Raw genomic sequence first — 21,587 nt, forward strand, 5'->3', positions numbered from 1 at the left:
GATGTGTACATAGTACAGTGTATATGTGTACTGTCTCTTTGATGTGTACATAGTACAGTGTATATGTGTACTGTCTCTATGACGTGTACATAGTACAGTGTATATGTGTGTACTGTCTCTATGACTGTGTGTACATAGTACAGTGTATATGTGTACTGTCTCTATGACGTGTACATAGTACAGTGTATATGTGTACTGTCTCTATAGTACATACAGTGTATATGTGTACTGTACGTGTACATAGTACAGTGTATATGTGTACTGTCTCTATGTGTACATAGTACAGTGTATATGTGTACTGTCTCTATGACGTGTACATAGCAGAGTGTATATGTGTACTGTCTCTATGACGTGTACATAGCACAGTGTATATGTGTACTGTCTCTATGATGTGTTACATAGTACAGTGTATATGTGTACTGTCTCTGTGACGTGTACATAGTACAGTGTATATGTGTACTGTCTCTATGACGTGTACATAGTACAGTGTATATGTGTGCTGTCTCTATGATGTGTTACATAGTACAGTGTATATGTGTGCTGTCTCTATAACGTGTACATAGTACAGTGTATATGTGTACTGTCTCTATGACGTGTACATAGTACAGTGTATATGTGTACTGTCTCTATGACGTGTACATAGTACAGTGTATATGTGTACTGTCTCTATGACGTGTACATAGTACAGTGTGTATGTGTACTGTCTCTATGACGTGTACATAGTACAGTGTATATGTGTACTGTCTCTATGACGTGTACATAGTACAGTGTGTATGTGTACTGTCTCTATGATGTGTACATAGTACAGTGTATATGTGTATTGTACTCGACTATCCGTTCATTTGTGTCAGTAAATACAAAATAAAGAGTTGGTGACAATCAGCTCCTTGTAAATCTAGTATTTAAATAATACAGTTCATAACATACTGTGACATCTTTGTTCGTTCTTGGTAGTCGTCGTTGGTTACCTCTCATCTGATTAGGATGTGCCCAGAACAATTGGAATCCGTTATCATATAGTTGGTTTAGAAGCCCTAGTTTCGTTATATAGTGCTTTCCAGGTGTCACATTTGGTGAGTGGAACTCCACTGCAAGCTGACGAACATTTTTCAATACTCCAGAACTCAGCATATCTGCTATAGCGCTCCACTCACTCTCTTCAATGTCCATTTTCACGTAGTCCAAAACACGCTGTCAACAACATGAAAGGTAAGGCCATTATACATCAAAGATCTTGAGGATTTACAAGACTTGGTTTAAGATAGCAGGTATTAGACACTGCTGGTGGACTTTAAGTCTCTGAGGTTAAGCGGTACGGTTTAGAAAATAAACATGTACTTGACGCTATTCTGAAACAATGAGGCGCAAAGTTCGTCATTATCCCTCTTAACCAATTATTAGTGTAAAATCCAAATTATATATATATATATATATATACCGGTATAACGATTTGTGACGTCACTCAATTATGTACCGCTACTATCACCTGAAGATGTATACGGTGAAAGTGTTTGTGCAAAATGTAAAATCTTCTTTTCTTAATTATCAATTAAATTTCCTGACATCTCCTCAACTTCAACATTATATATATATATCTATATCTTATATATCAACCTTGTAGCGAGAGTTTATATCTTGATGTAGATCCTGTGTGTTTGACTGTTGATATTTAAATAGAGCTCGGTATTGTCCATGAACAAATTGATACAACACTCTATAAATTCAGGAGTAATACAAGAAGTCACAAGAAATCGGAAAATTTGATGGTAACAGAAAAAAGAAGAATAATAAAATGTCTACAATATCAAAAGTCACAACTAGGGAAATAACATATACAGAAAGGTTTGTAGAGTTGAGTGGAATGGTTTTAAAGTTGTAGACCGGAAAGGAAAATTAACAATAATTTGGTGTTTTTCACTATGTTTCCATGGTAACACAAAAATTAACAAAAAACCTGAAATGTCCTCAATAGCAAAAGGCACAGCTAGGGCATTACCATAATATATACAGAAGGTTTCGTGGAGTTGGGTTGAACGGTTTTGATGTTATAGCTCGGAAAAGCCCTCGGACAGACGGACGGAGCCCAAAATGATATTCCCCGCAAATGCGTTTCGCATGGGATAATTATGTTTTTTTAAATTTAATTATGGGGATCGTGAACATTTTCGTCTAGATTTGAACTTTTCTTTCAATCACTTTGGATTTTCTACAGTCGCCTCTTTGTGCTTCAAAATTCAGTGCCTTAAATCACTGCCGAGTCTTAGAATGACAAAACAGCTCTATGCTGCAGACTATTTCATTGTTTGGCTCTACTTTATCTAACTCGAAATTTGTATTAAAAAGATGCAATTCAATTGTGTGTCTTTTGTCTCGGAGTTTACCAGTAGGTAATGTCTTTGTCAAAACGAACACTCTATGAATATCATTCTGGCCTGTTCTTAAAATCCTACAGCTGTGAAATGAACTGTATGTAACACTTGAATCTTAATTTCGCCAATGCTATACAGAAACTTTTGTCCAAAAAAGCGATGAGACATTGTTATATTACAGGACAGTAACAATCTTTATAACAAAGGGATATAACTGTTATAACTTACGTCGGAATGTCCCAACATCTGTTTGATGGAGGCGAGTGTCTTCATTTGCCAGCTTCCTCGTTGACCGTTAAAGTTGGACAAGCCGAGGTTATGAAACCATACCTTCTCAGAGTGTTTGTGATCGTTAAGACCAATACTGTAAAGGATAGAAAATATTCACTTCTTTAACATATTAAATCATCTCCTTTGGATAAATGCCGCAGATAAATCCATGTCATATTTTAATGCTCGTAATTAAATTTTCTCTTGTTTTTCTTATGCTATATCTTCTTGCTTTCTTTTCTTTCTCTATATATGAGTGTCTGAAAACTCCACCACATGGTTTTATTTCCTGGTTGATGTATAATTCATGACCTTTACCTTGGATCGAAGGCGTGAACTTCGCACCCATATATCCGGGACACCTCTTCGTCAAACGTCCAATCTCTCGCTATCCTGTAAAGTTAGCTGTAGCTTATAAACTCCTCAAGATTTACATTACAGCCACTATTTTCTAGCGAGTATGTATTGTCTTAATTTTAAATAACTCTACCATTCACTAATAACACATAGATTATGAAAGCAATTGATCATGTTTAAATTAAAACGCAGAAACCAATCATTGGAAAGCTATTCCAATTAAATTAGTCTTACTTACCCAAATGAGTAGACGAGACACTTGGGAGAAGGTCGATAGTCTGTGTCGTTACATACCTCCCAGCCACCGTCGTTAATGTCCCCCACACGTACTACGTCTTTACACAGTACTTGAGTTGAGAGTGAGTAGCTAGCACCAAATTAAACAAAACTTTTGTGTCATGAGAAAGATACATTTTTTGTACACCCGAAAACATATTACTTGTTTACAATTCTAGTGTATCAGAGTTCAGAAGCTTGCTGATGATTTAACCAAGTCGTTTTACATCTGACATGCTGTCTGGACTAACGATAAGCGTTTATTATCTTCCATTCAACCGATCACATTCATAACCATGTGTCTAAACACCACAGAGCTAGATATCTCACCTGTGATACAGCAGAGCGTTATAATCGTCCTAATCACAACAGAACACCCACAGAGCTAGATATCTCACCTGTGATACAGTCCTAAACACAACAGAGCGTTTATTGAAACAGCAACCCCACAGAGCTAGATATCTCACCTGTGATACAGCAGAGCGTTTATTAAACCCCACAGAGCTAGATATCTCACCTGTGATACAGCAGAGCGTTTATTAAACCCCACAGAGCTAGATATCTCACCTGTGATACAGCAGAGCGTTTATTAAACCCAACAGAGCTAGATATCTCACCTGTAATACAGCAGAGCGTTTATAATCGTCCTAATCACAACAGAGCTAGAGGTCTCACCTGTGATACAGCAGAGCATTTATTATCGTCCTAAACACCACAGAGCTAGAAATATCTCACCTGTGATACAGCAGAGCGTTTATTATCGTCCTAAACACAACAGAGCTAGGAATCTTACCTTTGAAACAGCAGAGCGTTTATTAAACACCACAGAGCTAGATATCTCACCTGTGATACAGCAGAGCGTTTATCAAACACCCCAGAGCTAGATATCTCACCTGTGATACAGCAGAGCGTTTATTAAACACCACAGAGCTAGATATCTCATCTGTGATACAGCAGAGCGTTTATTATCGTCCTAAATACAACAGAGCTAGATATCCCACCTGTGATACAGCAGAGCGTTTATTAAACACCACAGAGCTAGATATCTCACCTGTGATACAGCAGAGCGTTTATTAAACACCACAGAGATCTCACCTGTGATACAGCAGAGAGTTTATTAAACACCACAGAGCTAGAGATCTCACCTGTGATACAGCAGAGCGTTTATTAAACACCACAGAGCTAGAGATCTCACCTGTGATACAGCAGAGCGTTTATTAAACACCACAGAGCTAGATATCTCACCTGTGATACAGCAGAGCGTTTATTAAACACCACAGAGCTAGAGATCTCACCTGTGATACAGCAGAGCGTTTATTAAACACCACAGAGCTAGAGATCTCACCTGTGATACAGCAGAGCGTTTATTAAACACCACAGAGCTAGAGATCTCACCTGTGATACAGCAGATAAACACCACAGAGCTAAACACCACAGAGCTAGATATCTCACCTGTGATACAGCAGAGCGTTTATTAAACACCACAGAGCTAGAGATCTCACCTGTGATACAGCAGAGCGTTTATTAAACACCACAGAGCTAGAGATCTCACCTGTGATACAGCAGAGCGTTTATTAAACACCACAGAGCTAGAGATCTCACCTGTGATACAGCAGAGCGTTTATTAAACACCACAGAGCTAGAGATCTCACCTGTGATACAGCAGAGCGTTTGTTGTTGCAGACATCTTATTCAGTTTATCGGTCGACGGAATGACTATTGGTGGTATAGTGGTTCTACCTCGCATCTATCAACACAAAGGCAACAGTTTAGTATTTATGATATATCTACACGTGCTTAACATTCTGAAGATTTAACTCCAGATCTAATTAATCTCTTGAAACATATGACAATCTTTACTCCAATAAAAAAAATTCGTATGTTAAGGAAAAACCTAAATCTTCTGTAACTTATGTAATGTTTTTTCTGTGTAAAAGACGATTCATTAAACTGGGGTCTGTATTGTAGTTTTGACTTCCAACTTCGTGGTCAGGCACAATTGATCTAAATACTGATTTTAATAGGAGTAATTAGATTTAATAGAGCTAAACAGCTGTTTCGTCCTTCTAGGTCAGAGATGCTACTTAACGTTCATATATTGTAAACTGTGGGGGAGGGGGGGTTGGGGTTGTTATTGTTTAACGGTCGCCAGTGACTTCATCTGGAAATATTACATTTCATCCAGAGATGTGAAGCTGGACGTGGTTTTTCTTTGATGTGTATATAGAAATTTAGTCACCGTTATCCTTATATCAAGTGAATTAAGAAACCCATTCGTCTGATATAGAATGATATGTGTGCTTGTAATGTTATAGGTTTGTTGTTTACATATGACGCCAATTAACATTATAAACATTGTACAAAACACACACAAGTGAATAATACCTTACAATGCAAATTGAGAATTTCCTACAGAAGAACCAAATCATTAATTAAACTACATCAAGCGGATGTTTAGTAATTCTTGGACCCGGTAGTGGTGCTAAATTGTTTAAACCTAAAGAAATAAGCAAATTTAGCAATTAGAGTATCTCACCATATATATGATGTAACAGCCAGTGACGTCACGTCCGTTGAGCTTATAAATACACTCTGGCTTTGGATCACGTGAAATGTGAAATATCCGAAATCCCTGGTCATAAAGACGAGATAACAACAGGATCTCCCGGATATAGTCGCTCTGGGATGAGGACCCACTAACGCTCTCAAACTTGACAATCAGCTGGTCGACTGACCCTAGTGCATTCTTTCTATCCAACCAATCGACAATATTTGTAGAGAGATTCCCTGCGTGTATTAACAAAATGTCGATCGTAGGCTGAAACACATCATATGGCATAATGGAATGGAATATATTGTTCTGATAATTATACTGGAACATATTGATCTGTAGACATACTGAAATGTCTTGTTCTGTAGATATAATGGAACGTATTGATCTGTAGACATACTGAAATGTCTTGTTCTGCAGGTATAAATGAACGTATTGTTCTGTAGATATAAATGAACGTATTGTTCTGTAGATATAAATGAACGTATTGTTCTGTAGATATAATGGAACGTATTGTTCTGTAGATATAAAGGAACGTATTGTTCTGTAGATATAATGAAACTTATTGTTCTGTAGATATAAAGGAACGCATTGTTCTGTAGATACAAAGGAACGCATTGTTCTGTAGATATAATGAAACGTATTGTTCTGTAGATATACATGAACGTATTGTTCTGTAGATATAAAGGAATGCATTGTTCTGTAGATATAAAAGAACGCATTGTTCTGTAGATATAAAGGGACGCATTGTTCTGTAGATATAAAGTAATGCATTGTTCTGTAGATCTCATGAACGCATTGTTCTGTAGATATAAAGGAACGCATTGTTCTGTAGATATAATAGAACGTATTATTTGTAAACATACTAGAATGTATATTTTGTAGATATAATTGAATGTATTGATTTTTAAACATACTAGAACGCATTGTTCTGAAGATATAATAAAATGCAGAGTTAACATATAAAATAGACCAGGTTATTATCCATCATGTCGTTTACCTGTTTTATCATATCATACACTGGTAAAGTGGCCTGGGACGGAGAACTCTCTGTCATAGCAGTCTGTACCGTCCTGCAATCACACAACATAATAATGAAGGAATCACAGCCGGTGTCAGTTAGAAACCTTTAACTTCAACACAAACCCAATATACAATGGTTGAAATCTCGCGAGGAAAAACGAAATTGAAACAAGTCTGTTCCTACTCTGTTTACCACAAACAGCTTACCTTCTTGGTATCTGTACAGTCTTCGCGTGTGTATCAACAGCGATCTCCTTCAGAAATTTTGTAGCTATGACGTCATCCTTGGTCTGACTGGAAAAAACCCCAAAAACTCAATAAACAGTCTTGGTGTGAACAGATATATGTAGGATTAACATAGTCTTGGTGTGAACAGATATATGTAGGATAAACATAGTCTTGGTGTGAACAGATATATGTAGGATTAACATAGTCTTGGTGTGAACAGATATATGTAGGATAAACATAGTCTTGGTGTGAACAGATATATGTAGGTTAAACATAGTCTTGGTGTGAACAGATATATGTAGGATTAACATAGTCTTGGTGTGAACAGATATATGTAGGATAAACATAGTCTCGGTGTGAACAGATATATGTAGGTTAAACAAAGTCTTGATGTGAACAGATATATGTATAATGAACTTAGTCTCGGTGTGAACAGATATATATATATAGGATAAATTAAACCTCTGTATTAACAAATGTAAACAAAGGAGGTCCGTATCTGTAATATTAATAGGCAATCTAAACAGTTGTAATACCAAAGCATAATTAGCCGGTATTTCGTCTTTGGAAAGACTGCATACTTATAGGCATGGTTATATACCTGTCATGTAAATCTTGACGTGTGGATTTAACATCAGGATCGAGGAGATTTGGTAAGGAGATGAAGGTGAGATTCTGTTTACACTTACATTCGCTAAAGAAGCATTTCACTAGACTTATTCGAAATCTAAATTGTCTGTATTATAAATCAATATATATATTTCTTAAAGACCACACGATGCATATGTCGTTCTGGATTTAAGATGTCATGGGTACCCCCAGCCAACCATAGCTCCGCCAGGTGGTAGTTAAATATTTAAACTGATAAGATGGTAGGTATGTTATGAATATACCTAGTATCAACTTAGTTTGTATGTAAAGTTTATAAATGGTGGATGTGTACACATTTACACCCTGTGTCACAGGACTGTATTTCAGTGGTATTTTTATAGATGGAGTTGTGGTTCGTATGCTTGAATTTGTTAATCAATTCATACAACTAAATGTAAATATTAGATGTGATGTAAATGGTTGTGTCAGGACCCTGTGTCTTTGTATGTAAATGATCTGAAAAGGTAATGGTGAGTAGAATGTAAGGAATGTGAGTTTGTAAGTCACATGACCTGGACAAACGATTTTCATTGGATACTTTTATATTAACTCCTTCATGACTAGTAGCTCACTTTCATACACTTGTTGCCTTTCTTTCTTTGGAACTAGACGTGTTTTGGGATGATAAGAAGTTGTTGTGCAAGATCATGAGACAGAAGTCATTGGTAAGTTTGTATTATTAGATCTATAAGTTATTCAAATATTGCTTCTAGCAAGCAGTATTTTTGTTTTTATAGTATTTAATAGGCTAGTGTCAATTCTTTCATTGTTTGGACATATTAGGACATGGTCCCGACAACTTAGATTATAAAGTGTTTTATTCTTATCTCTTGCTATTTTATAGTTGCTGTATCAAGTATTTATATGTGACTACAGCCGGAATCATATTGTAACTGCACGGCATCTGTCATTGTTCTTGGAGCCCCTGCACTATTATGTAGGGCGAGTGCGTATTCAGGTTATCAGATCTAATGTTTGATATATTTTGCTGTTAGGTGTATTTAATAAAATTAAGTAAGCGTCATTTCCTATCTTCTATATATTCTATAGAAAGTATGTATCGCCGTAACGCTACATTACGTCGGAATTAAATTATGAAGTATTTCATTGTTATATTAGTAAATAACTAGTTAAATTATATATAGTTGCCTAAATTGTATAATCTAAAGTTCTATCTAGGACTAGAATACTTAGATAAGGTTAGTCTGGCGGATTTGTCACTTTTATTGCTTTCAATGCCAAAATATTGTCATGTTTGAGTTGTGTCCCTTGAATGTCCAGGCGATAGTGAGATGTGTACGGGTGATGTGGTAAGTGCATATTGTATTCATTTGTTGTAGGGTTCTTTTAACAAGAATAAACATTGAATGAACAAAAATCAGCGTGCGATGTTTTTATATCAAGTGAAACACCGGTAACACCCAGTATCAATTTTTTGTAGCTTTTTTTATAATACATTAAATTTATTTACTTAAACCATAAAGAATAACCAAAAACATGTGATGAAACGTATTGTTCTGATGAAACAAATTACAGTATATTACATTTATCAAAATGGTTACAAAAGGAAGCAGGCGCTTATTGATATTTGATACATGATATTTGATTGTCGTTAAAGCAAAGAATAGGACGAAAAACGCAACGTTTATATCATACCTTGATTTTTGACAGTGACCGAGATTCTGCATGAGATAAAGAGGATACCTACCTTATGAAATAGATCGTGACCGGAGCAACTTTGCGCGGTATGGAACAGATCTGCCACCCAGCATTTATGCCAGCATAGATCGGCTTCACAGGACAAAAGATTTGGAGATCGTTGACATATCTATAAGATAAAAGCAGTAAGATTAGCCAGCATGTTTAATTAGCGGATTATAGACATCAAATAATGCTTCATCAAAACAGTAATTAAAAAACATATATGTGAATATCACAGGACAAAGAAAAAAATCTGGTACCAAGAACATACTAAAACCAATAGCAACGATAAAGTATAAAGTTTATGTTACAGACGAAAATCAAAATACGACAATTATGCATAATATACATTAATTAATGTCAATTTGGTAAAAAATGGATAAAGTTAGCAATACATTATAATACAACTAAATAAACCAAAGAGAAAAACTTAATAGAAACTAACAAACGCAACGTGTTTACGAAAACAGCATCCCAACGAATAGCATTTTTTTCGAAACATTTAAGATGGTCAAAGATGTGACAGTCCCTGGAGTAACGACACTTACTCAATACAGAAAAATGAACAGATATTTTTGACAGTGCAAAATTATATCAAGCTTGGTAAACGTTTTAGCTAATATTCTTGTAGCTATTGTTCTATTTATCAAACTGTACATCATGTATTCATACATAGATTAGAAAGTAGCGCTAAATGGTAACCTGTTTTACAGACCAATAAGTTAAGGCGTCACTACTTATGTTAGAAATTGTATTTTGTTATTCTATTCATCACATGTGCGTTTGTTTTTAGATATTATTGTTATGTGTAAGTATTACTTTTTCATTCAGTGTCGATGTTAGGTGTTCCAGTCCCGAAGATTTATATTTGCCTTTGTATATATATAGGAAAGGAATTAATATGAGCTCTAAGCTTGTTTTACCATCCCATAAATTATCTGTATCTGTCAAATTGCTGATTATTGAATAAAATATTGTTTAAGCTTACTAATGACAGATGTCGTGCAATCATTAACCTTCTAGAAACACCTGTCTGGGTCCTATTATTTATTTTACCTACCTGTGATATATTTCAGCCACATTTTCCACCGATTGCTGTCGCAGTGTGTTCTCGGAAGGAAGCGGGTTCTGAAATCACATAAAAAGAAGGTTAAACTACATAACATTCTCAGTATCTTGATTCCTCGAGATTGCATATCAATTGTTTGAGAAGTAAGCGTATATCACCGTGGAATTTAAGATTGGTGAAAAAAACAAAATATCATCCACCTTCTTCATACATTTTCAAATGCTTTCGACTGTATTATGATTTGTTTTTCATACATAAAGTTCCTTTTACATTTATATTCATTCAACGTCCCCCTACATTGACTCACAAAATTTTACCGAATCGCCGAAATTATCATTCCTCCTTAAAGACAATTTGATCATCTGTTTTATATTAGGAAAATTCCACTTGATGTGATATCATATACCGACATCGAGGAAAACAATCCCCATTCTTGTTTGTGAGGAGAATTAAGCTAGAATAAACAATTGGACATGATTTTAAACCATTATTCACGGCTGGCGGCGTCAGCATTTTGAGAAAAGGAAGATTCAAACTTATTGATGTTCAGATTGTCCTGTATTTCTCGCTTAACTACAAAAAGAAATTGAAGAAATATTGCTGTTTTATTGGCTTTAACTAAGCCGTTATAAATGGGTGGAAAGTAACGCTAACGAAAGCTCCATCAAACATCAACATGTACCATAACTCCTTAAGCCATCATTCACGGTGAAAATCTTTGTAATAGACTTGAGGAGGAAGCATAACGATGGATTATGGGGCATATATTATTGATGTTTTCAGAAATGTTATTTGGCAAATTTTAAATACTAATAAATATTATCTTATCACACAATCAAATGTTCAAGATATAGATTTCATTGAATATGAGGACACCAGTGATGTCTCCCCTGGATTTTTTAAAATTCCTATAAAATGGGTAGTATCGTTCCGAAATAGTTGAAATATTAACATGTTTCTGTACATCGTCGGAAACCCATGAGGCTCTGCTCTGTCATTTGAGTCATTCAAACGACAGAGCAGAATTTCCTGGGTATCTGACAGTGGTTTCCGTATAGACAGTGCAAAGTTTCTCGAAACTTAAGTTTTATAACTATGCCCTGTATTGAATCTATTTGGGGATAATACGTCTTGACGGTAATTTTTTCAGTTCAGTCGTACGCCAATAAAGTTACCGGTCAAACAATCACTCAACTGAATCAATTTAATTGACCGATAAACAACAATAAATCAGTAAAAATAACAAATAAATAAAATCACTAAGGTCTGTGATTGCAGCAGATTGGAACATCGAACCATTTCCACTTTTAAATTATCATTGTAGAAATTTGTTTCCACCACTGAAACATACACCTATTAACGACATAGGCACAGTTGTGTGATTTCATTCATCTGCAGAGCACAGAATTAGGTATGGTGTTTGTTTTAGGGAAATCAGTTTTTAAGCAGAAAGGTTTAAACAGTATTTCATTGGTTGAAATAAGCTTAAGCAACAGTAGATAAACATCAACGAAGAGATAACAGGACTGATGTCAAGGTAGCAGGAAACAGTTAATTTGCATTTTTCCTGAAATTATTGGTTATGTTTGAGATATACAGGTAAAGCAGGTTGGTTATGAAAAATACATCATTACATGTATATATATTTATAAACTACATAACAATTACATTAATAGTAGAGAGATGAAATTTGCGTAAATCAAAAAGTTCCTCTGATTTCTGACATTTGATTGTCATGGTTACCGACTGAAAAAAATGCTCAAAATGCAAAAATACTGCTAATACCAACCTAACACTACAACCTTCTAGAAGAAATTTAATTCTAAACACCTATCTTAAATCAACAACACTGTCGTGGTAACAAAGTACTTACATTTCAGCAAATTCCAACTCAGAAATCCTTCATAACATGAACATATGTAAACACTATAAAAATTTCACTTTCTGTAAAGCTAGTTTCTGGTGCGTAGACACAGATTCGATACTGCCTAAATAGTAATCTCCAACACAAAGCTAAAATATTATTCTGAAAAAATGAAACCCCACATCGTCCACTTTAACATGACAAGACCAATTTTAGCAAGAATTTATTTTTAGAATTTTAATTAAAACCCTTATAATGGGGTAATCTAATGAACAAAAAAATCACCCCATGACCACACCGAGAAACTGTGTACTGCTACCGAAAGTGAGTCATGCGACGTATATATACAGCTCAATATGACACCCGCGGCGAAGGTCACATGTTGTAGAAATCAGAAGAGAATTTGTAATTCTGTCGTGGTATTAGGGAAAATGATAATAATGCACATATGCAGTAACAACAATAAATACATGTGTTACATTTTCAGTTATGTGGTTAAAGAGGAGAAAAGAATATGGGATGAAGAATGGGTAAAGAGAAGGGTAGCAGTGATGAAATAGACAGAATTTCATGAAAGAATAGGAAAGTACATAACGTTCATATACCCCCGTAAAGTAATGGCAACTGTAAACAAATATACAAAATGAACGCGTTTACTTTTTAACGATGAAAGTTTGTACGTAAGAATATCGTGAGGATAAAGGTATAAGGACAAGTTATTGATCCGATTAATACATTGACGGTGTAGCATGCTTTATTCAGTACACTAGGAGATTGTGTTTGATGGCTTCAATATAGGGTTATCAATATATTTTTTCGAAAAATGATGATCTGAAAGAGAACTACATTTTAAACATGATTGATTTACCCCATTCGTTTACCAGTGAAGTACCATTTGGGAATATTCAATTTTCAAGAATTTTCTACTGGTTTTATCCTGTATGTTAGCAATATACTGACGGGTATTATGAGCATGCAATTCATTAATTCGATAAGTTAGTATATCAGTTAAATAGTTAGGGGTCAGTTCATGAATGATTCTATGAATTTTTATGTTTACGTCTCCTTTCAGACTGTTGTGGACGTGATGTTTCAGACTGTTGTGGACGTGATGTTTCAGACTGTTGTGGACGTGATGTTTCAGACTGTTGTGGACGTGATGTTTCAGAATGTTGTGGACGTGATGTTTCAGACTGTTGTGGACGTGATGTTTCCAATCCGTTTTGTCAGAGATACTAACACCAATGTGTTGGTGAGGAGTCACTTCAGAAACCGGAGTGTTGTTATAATGGAGAAGCGGATGAAAAGGTTTGTTTTTTTTACTCACTACAAGACACTCCGTTTTATTAAAAAAAAATCAGCCAATCATTTAGAAGTAGGTGTAGACACATGGGATCAGGACAAACTGCTTTGAGTAGGTGTAGACACATGAGATCAGGACTAACTGCTTTGAGTAGGTGTAGACACATGGGATCAGGACAAACTGCTTTGAGTAGGTGTAGACACATGGGATCAGGACAAACTGCTTTGAGTAGGTGTGGACACATGGGATCAGGACAAACTGCTTTGAGTAGGTGTGGACACATGGGATCAGGACAAACTGCTTTGAGTAGGTGTGGACACATGGTATCAGGACTAACTGCTTTGAGTAGGTGTGGACACATGGGATCAGGACAAACTGCTTTGAGTAGGTGTGGACACATGGGATCAGGACAAACTGCTTTGAGTAGGTGTGGACACATGGGATCAGGACAAACTGCTTTGAGTAGGTGTGGACACATGGGATCAGGACAAACTGCTTTGAGTAGGTGTAGACACATGGGATCAGGACAAACTGCTTTGAGTAGGTGTAGACACATGGGATCAGGACAAACTGCTTTGAGTAGGTGTAGACACATGGGATCAGGACTAACTGCTTTGAGTAGGACACATGTATCAGGACTAACATGGGATCAGGACAAACTGCTTTGAGTAGGTGTAGACACATGGTATCAGGACAAACTGCTTTGAGTAGGTGTAGACACATGGTATCAGGACTAACTGCTTTGAGTAGGTGTGGACACATGGTATCAGGACTAACTGCTTTGAGTAGGTGTAGACACATGGGTCAGGACAAACTGCTTTGAGTAGGTGTAGACACATGGGTCAGGACAAACTGCTTTGAGTAGGTGTAGACACATGGTATCAGGACAAACTGCTTTGAGTAGGTGTAGACACATGGGATCAGGACAAACTGCTTTGAGTAGGTGTTGACACATGGGTCAGGACAAACTGCTTTGAGTAGGTGTGGACACATGGGATCAGGACAAACTGCTTTGAGTAGGTGTAGACACATGGGTCAGGACAAACTGCTTTGAGTAGGTGTGGACACATGGTATCAGGACTAACTGCTTTGAGTAGGTGTAGACACATGGGTCAGGACAAACTGCTTTGAGTAGGTGTGGACACATGGTATCAGGACTAACTGCTTTGAGTAGGTGTGCTTTGAGTAGGTGTGGACACATGGTATCAGGACTAACTGCTTTGAGTAGGTGTAGACACATGGGATCAGGACTAACTGCTTTGAGTAGGTGTAGACACATGGGATCAGGACTAACTGCTTTGAGTAGGTGTAGACACATGAGATCAGGACTAACTGCTTTGAGTAGGTGTAGACACATGGGATCAGGACTAACTGCTTTGAGTAGGTGTAGACACATGGGATCAGGACAAACTGCTTTGAGTAGGTGTAGACACATGGGATCAGGACAAACTGCTTTGAGTAGGTGTAGACACATGGGATCAGGACAAACTGCTTTGAGTAGGTGTAGACACATGGGATCAGGACAAACTGCTTTGAGTAGGTGTGGACACATGGGATCAGGACTAACTGCTTTGAGTAGGTGTTGACACATGGGATCAGGACAAACTGCTTTGAGTAGGTGTGGACACATGGTATCAGGACTAACTGCTTTGAGTAGGTGTAGACACATGGGATCAGGACAAACTGCTTTGAGTAGGTGTGGACACATGGGATCAGGACAAACTGCTTTGAGTAGGTGTGGACACATGGGTCAGGACAAATCAGACAAACTGCTTTGAGTAGGTGTGGACACATGGGATCAGGACAAACTGCTTTGAGTAGGTGTGGACACATGGGATCAGGACAAACTGCTTTGAGTAGGTGTGGACACATGGGATCAGGACAAACTGCTTTGAGTAGGTGTGGACACATGGGATCAGGACAAACTGCTTTGAGTAGGTGTGGACACATGGGATCAGGACAAACTGCTTTGAGTAGGTGTGGACACATGGGATCAGGACAAACTGCTTTGAGTAGGTGTGGACACATGGGATCAGGACAAACTGCTTTGAGTAGGTGTTGACACATGGGATCAGGACTAACTGCTTTGAGTAGGTGTAGACACATGGGATCAGGACTAACTGCTTTGAGTAGGTGTAGACACATGAGATCAGGACTAACTGCTTTGAGTAGGTGTAGACACATGGGATCAGGACAAACTGCTTTGAGTAGGTGTAGACACATGAGATCAGGACTAACTGCTTTGAGTAGGTGTTGACACATGAGATCAGGACTAACTGCTTTGAGTAGGTGTTGACACATGAGATCAGGACTAACTGCTTTGAGTAGGTGTTGACACATGAGATCAGGACAAACTGCTTTGAGTAGGTGTGGACACATGAGATCAGGACTAACTGCTTTGAGTAGGTGTGAACTTATAAGACCAGGACCAACTGGAGTAGGAATTCCTGAGTCGTTCCCTACAGATTGAGAATACAAATAAGTATTGAAAGCCTCAGTATTACTGGAATGATACCGACAACCATCATGGTTAATACTAGGTATCTAGGATTTGTAGAAATTAGCGTCCATAACACACAGGGTCATTTTTCATCAATCCCTTTGGTTATGTTTAGAAGAAATCTCGTTATAAAACCTAGACTTGACTTGACTCACACAGTTAACACATTTATTATGAATAGTCTAAAAACTTTTCCAAACAACGACCGTATTTTATTTTTTATCCTTTCAATGTAGCCGTCTAAGTTTACGAATGAGTTTTCGGAGTGGTACACGTCGATGGAGGATAATTTTGTCTAATCGTTACATATCTATGAGGAATGCATTCACGTGCAATATTTCATATAGCCTCATTAAATGCATCAGTCGATTTGTCTATTTCTTAGTTTATTGTGTTATAGTCACCACAGTGTAAGAGCCATATATGTCGTTTGAAAGAAGGAGAGTGTGTTTTAGGAAAGCATAAGAAACAAGAAATAAGGCAGTGGTATCTGAGAGGTTGGTCGAACATATTGTCTAAACTTAAAATTATCTAGCAATAACATCTTTAACAATATAAATATAATTAACTCGAACCAGATATATGAATGAATTAAGTGTACCGGTATAACAAATGGGTTCTGAGACCATCTGTACAAGGCTATAACTGGTCACCGCGTATGTGAAATGATTATCACAGTTAGCATTAAAAGATCTACAGAGAGTTCAATATTTTTCCAGAGTGATGTTGGGGAGCTTGCAAGTCTGTTATATATTCTCCAAGTAACAAAATCAAGTGACGTGATCTAGAGATCTTGCCTGCGTTTAACATTTCCATCGTCCCTTACAGAGACATAATGCCCAAGTCCATCTGATCTAAATTGGTGAATGGAGTGTGAAAACGAAGAATGTTCTTGCGTACAGTCGGTGTCCTTAAGCCGAATTTCATCGAAGTCAAGAACAGTATGATGAAACAATTCGAACTGAAAGCAAGGAAATGTCATAAGTAAGGGCAGACGATAGGATGCTGGAATCGGTAGAGGGTGGAGATGTTGGTGACAATGTACTGGGATTAGGCTGTTTATCACCTGATAATATCAAATATAGTTCATATTCATATAAAACATAAATCCTTGGTAGCTAGACTGTAAAGTACATTTCGTAGAAACAAAGGCTAAAATATGACGGTTTGTAGCGTGCGGTGTGATACGATTCACGTGAATGTTTATGATAGTGACGTAAAACAGCAGATAACCAGCATGATTGTGTAAAATTGATACCATAACAGAAACAACGGCATGGCCGAAGCAGAAGAGGAGATTTACAGCTAAATTAACTTAAAACCGTTCAAAGTCTTCAAACTCAGTCACAGTATCTATTTTACATAACAAACCCTGAACATTATAGCGAACCATCGTTGAATAATACCTATTAGCAAAAGACATATAGCTACATGTACAGGATGATATAAGATCAGTGACACACTGACAGACCAGGATTGATCTTAAATCAGATATAATAGTATACTAACCATATTGTTGATATAATGGAACAAGTAAACACATACAAACATAAGATATAAGGGTTATAACTGGTACGAGTTTTTGGTTATTAGGCTCACGATAATCCTTTATGTTGTCATCAGTGGGGGCCCTTCAACCGAACATTTCAGATAATCAAAGATCCAAATGAATTGTTGATGGTCCAAAACAATGATATGAAAATGAACTAAATTAACATGGGAATTATAATTCCCCTGTTGGGATTCCTCCCCTCATGTGGCCCCAAGGGGGTTGAAACCTACGCTTCGTACAAAATGTATTTTTTTCTATTGGACCTGTTCCTCTGGTCCCAGGGGACAGAGACCTACTCTTTCTTCAAAACTCATTTCTTTCAGTAAACACAACAGGGACGCTATCGGTTGTCGTACCGAAAGGAATGTGACATGGTATGGTTCATTAAATTACTATTGCCAGAACACACATAAGCCTTTATATTCTGATTCAGCTTTGAATCAGTATGTCTTTGGTTTCGTTATTTAAAGCTCGAAAATACAAACGACACAGTATCATGTCCACTGAAGAATGCGTGGTGCGAATCAAATCTTTGACAGTCGTTTATTTGTCATGTTATTGTATAATCTTGTTTATCAAATGAGTACATAAGTGAATGGGCATGCTTGTTTTGTGTATTAAAAACAATCGATTCCTTTCTTTATTTTTTATTTTATTTCATTTATTTATTTTTTTTATTTTTTAAAGTTTGGATTAACATACGTTATGGCCAACATACTGTACACAATTACTTGAGAAACGTGACATATAAACTGCCACATTCTCAAATACAAGTTTCTCTTTCCTTCAACTCACCTTACCTAGTGATTGAGAAACTACTTTTTTTTAATCAGTTATTAATTAATCAAACCAAAGAAGCTCCGATCGATCCAAGAAGGTGAAAAACTATCACCATTATAAATCAAACAAGTTCTTGAAATTAAACTGAAAAAAACGTGTCCTGTATATATGGCAGTTTCTACAAGAACTAGTATTACCTTGTAAAAAGTTACATTACATGATTTGAATAATGAATTGTACCAAATTTGAGTACACAATATGTAATATTACTACAATGCTGCAGTTGCATCAGTTTTTCCAAAGCTGAAATCAATGCAGCTGTCAAACTTCCAGTAAATAATTTGATAAGAATTGAAATATTTTAGCATTATTGTTGGCGTTCTTAAAGAAAAATTTGTTTCTTTTATAATTTTTGTTTTTGTTTTTTTGGTTTTTTTTTTTTTCGTGTTTTCAATACAGTGATGTGTTCATAATTATAATTGCCTGATCCTATTCAGTTAAATCTTGAAAAACTAATTTAATTTACTTGTATGTTATTGTCTGTAAACATTGTTTTCGGGCCTTATTGTGTATTTTGCAAGCTCCTTTTTTTATTTGAGGCAAAATATCTCAAAATTAAAATTGTAAATGAATGATATTGCGATTTAACTAACATGTCTCATATATGAAAGAATAGTGATAATGTTGTGTATCGTCTTTAAACAGTAAATTAGCTGCAAATATTTAAAATGTTTGCACCAATGACTATCTTCATTTATCAAGAGAACAGATACTTCGATCCATTAGCCCTGTCACTCCTAAATCTTTTAGCCAAAACAAACTTAAGCATAAGGATTACAATTTTCTTTTTTCTGATTTCCCCCTCCCCCCAACCTATGATGTTTACATGTCGCAGTTGATTCGATATTCAAAGGACTGTTCCACTGTTCCAATTATCACGAGTTTTTGCAAGTTTACTGGCAGAAAATGATATGAAGCTGGAGGACGTGTTTGATGCTCGTTAGTTGGTCTGTTGGTAACAATGAAAATCAATTTGATTTTATACTCAATTGTCAACGATTCGTATATTCAATGAAACGTTTTTAAGAAATATCAATGTAATAGACCCAGTATATTTAGACTGATTTAGCTTATGAAATCTGTAAACAACAAGGAATTATCAAAGTTATCAACATTTATCATTATGAGTAACAAGAAAAGAAACGACTTAACTGTACATGAGTAGTACGATGAATTAACGCTATACTAATTGATGGTGTGTGTTGGATGAGAAAGTTTACTACTTTGATGTTCACACATGTGTCTGTTGTGTTTCATTCTGAACAAACGAACCGCGAAACCTATGATAATAAAACAATTAAGCGATATGTGAAATGTGGAAATACACTATATCAGATATCTCATACTACATATTATATAAGATATATACTTTTTATTTTTTTTTCTGTTCACACTGTAAATCCGGTATTGAAAGAAACTATTGTTGTGCTTGAGTATTTGTAGGATGCCTGTGCAATTATAAGCTAACTCGTCAGAGTTTTGTCAACCTTTAATGGCAGTAAAACTCGACGAACAACCCGAAAAACATCAACAATGTCCAACACATAAAATGGAAACCGGTCCGGCGGTCCGGAATCACGGCCGCATTACACTATTAACGCCTCAAATCAAACATGTTATGTCAAACTAAAAATAGTTTTGATAAAGGAAGGAAGCACTCAAACCACTGGACGCCGAGTAACACTGGAATGCACTGATATTGAGCGTTACTTTATATGACGTGTACATTTATACTGCTTTAATTTTATAAACAAACACTGATTTTTTAACTAAACATCATACAAATACATTATATTCTAAGTATTTAAAACTTAGATGTTGAGGTGATCAGTAAAGGAACTATACATACCTCCACTCCGAATTCGTCGTTGCTGATTTGGAGAGAAGACTGTTGGAAACTAGGCTCCCGTTGGCTAATTGTATAACTAGAATCGGTTGTACTGTGATGAACCGAAACCAACGCGATAAATAGGAACAAAATAACACCAACACACATACACTTCCATTTATCCATGGCGGACTGCGCTTGTACCTACAGAACAAAATTACTAGTGTTACATAGGCAAATTCCTAAATACAATGTTATATGTAACAACTGCTTCACAGACACGAAAGAACTCTTTCGAGTCCTCTGTGCCGTGCTGTAACCCTCGGGCAACGTAAACCAAAACAAAAAATTGTTACGGTGTCACGTGTGTAGTGGGCGGCCAATAAACCCCTTGATCAAGCGCCTTACCTGTCTCAGTTGTTGTCGATTGACCACTGCTGTTTAAAGTCGTCGGTGTGTGTGTATATATATACATGGTGAAATCGATCGGTGGGTTTACAAGCGCGTAGCCAGGCAAAAATGAGTGTGGACGCCCGACAGAATGTCGTAGGGGGTATGGGGTTCTCCAGGGGATTTATTTTTGTATTTCTAGATGTACAGAAGTGACGTTGACATATGAGCAATTTTGAGATATACAAGTGAGAAATATAATTATGCATTTCAAGAGAAATTTAATACACAACACAACACGTGAAAGTCATGACTACCATTCTGTGATATGTTGTAGATTATGTTATTGAATTTAACAGACATTCCAAAACATAATTAGGAGAGAAACCATACAAAAATGGTCATACGTGGTAACTAAGGGGTGTATGTTAGTTGTCGCTATTTCTATTGGTGAAAATTCTGTATTGTAGGCTTAACTGTACATAAAAAGTATTCACTCATCCACAACGATATTTTTCCATGACTTCAATTGCTGTCCTTAATTTTTACTATACAAAAGTCAATCGTCGTTGTTTTGTTTCTACAACCTGGGTCACTACTTTGTCTGGACCTTATTTCACAACGCCACCGCGCCCTCCTTATGAGAGTAGTCCTTACCCAAGCTATGATACCGGGTTCGTTACTGTAGCTACGGAAAGTGTTTCTATTTCCAGATCTTCCTCAACACCGATGTCTAATTTCAACAAGCCAGTAGAGACTGCAACAGCGCCATCTATGCAGACTTTGTTAATGGATACTGGTAAAACTCTAGAGAA

The 21,587-nt window shown here is 36.5% G+C and overlaps 1 protein-coding gene across 1 annotated transcript; it reads right to left on the minus strand.

The window, feature by feature from the left end:
• Positions 1-417: 417 nt before the first annotated feature.
• On the minus strand, positions 418-20,845 carry LOC132553143 (uncharacterized). The gene is made up of 12 exons (XM_060217358.1): positions 20,791-20,845; positions 20,404-20,586; positions 10,487-10,554; positions 9,434-9,553; positions 7,054-7,140; positions 6,824-6,896; positions 5,809-6,090; positions 4,925-5,019; positions 3,235-3,363; positions 2,958-3,032; positions 2,598-2,733; positions 418-1,191 (listed from the first exon to the last, which is right to left on the minus strand). Exons 2-12 carry the CDS (start codon positions 20,566-20,568, stop codon positions 880-882), a joined length of 1,542 nt encoding a protein of 513 aa, XP_060073341.1. The 5' UTR covers positions 20,569-20,586; positions 20,791-20,845; the 3' UTR covers positions 418-879.
• Positions 20,846-21,587: the final 742 nt, after the last annotated feature.

Source organism: Ylistrum balloti, unplaced genomic scaffold, assembly GCF_031769215.1.
Source record: "Ylistrum balloti isolate Yb309-2 unplaced genomic scaffold, AGI_CSIRO_Ybal_v1 Utg370298, whole genome shotgun sequence".
Taxonomy (NCBI): domain Eukaryota; kingdom Metazoa; phylum Mollusca; class Bivalvia; order Pectinida; family Pectinidae; genus Ylistrum; species Ylistrum balloti.

Excerpts from the sequence above, each read along its gene's own strand:
- LOC132553143 (XM_060217358.1), bottom strand. The coding sequence starts at position 20,568 with ATGGATAAATGGAAGTGTATGTGTGTTGGTGTTATTTTGTTCCTATTT. Across the intron at positions 6,091-6,823 it reads TGTATGATATGATAAAACAG|CCTACGATCGACATTTTGTT; the intron begins GTAAACGACATG and ends GATGTGTTTCAG. Across the intron at positions 3,033-3,234 it reads TGTCTCGTCTACTCATTTGG|GATAGCGAGAGATTGGACGT; the intron begins GTAAGTAAGACT and ends CTAACTTTACAG.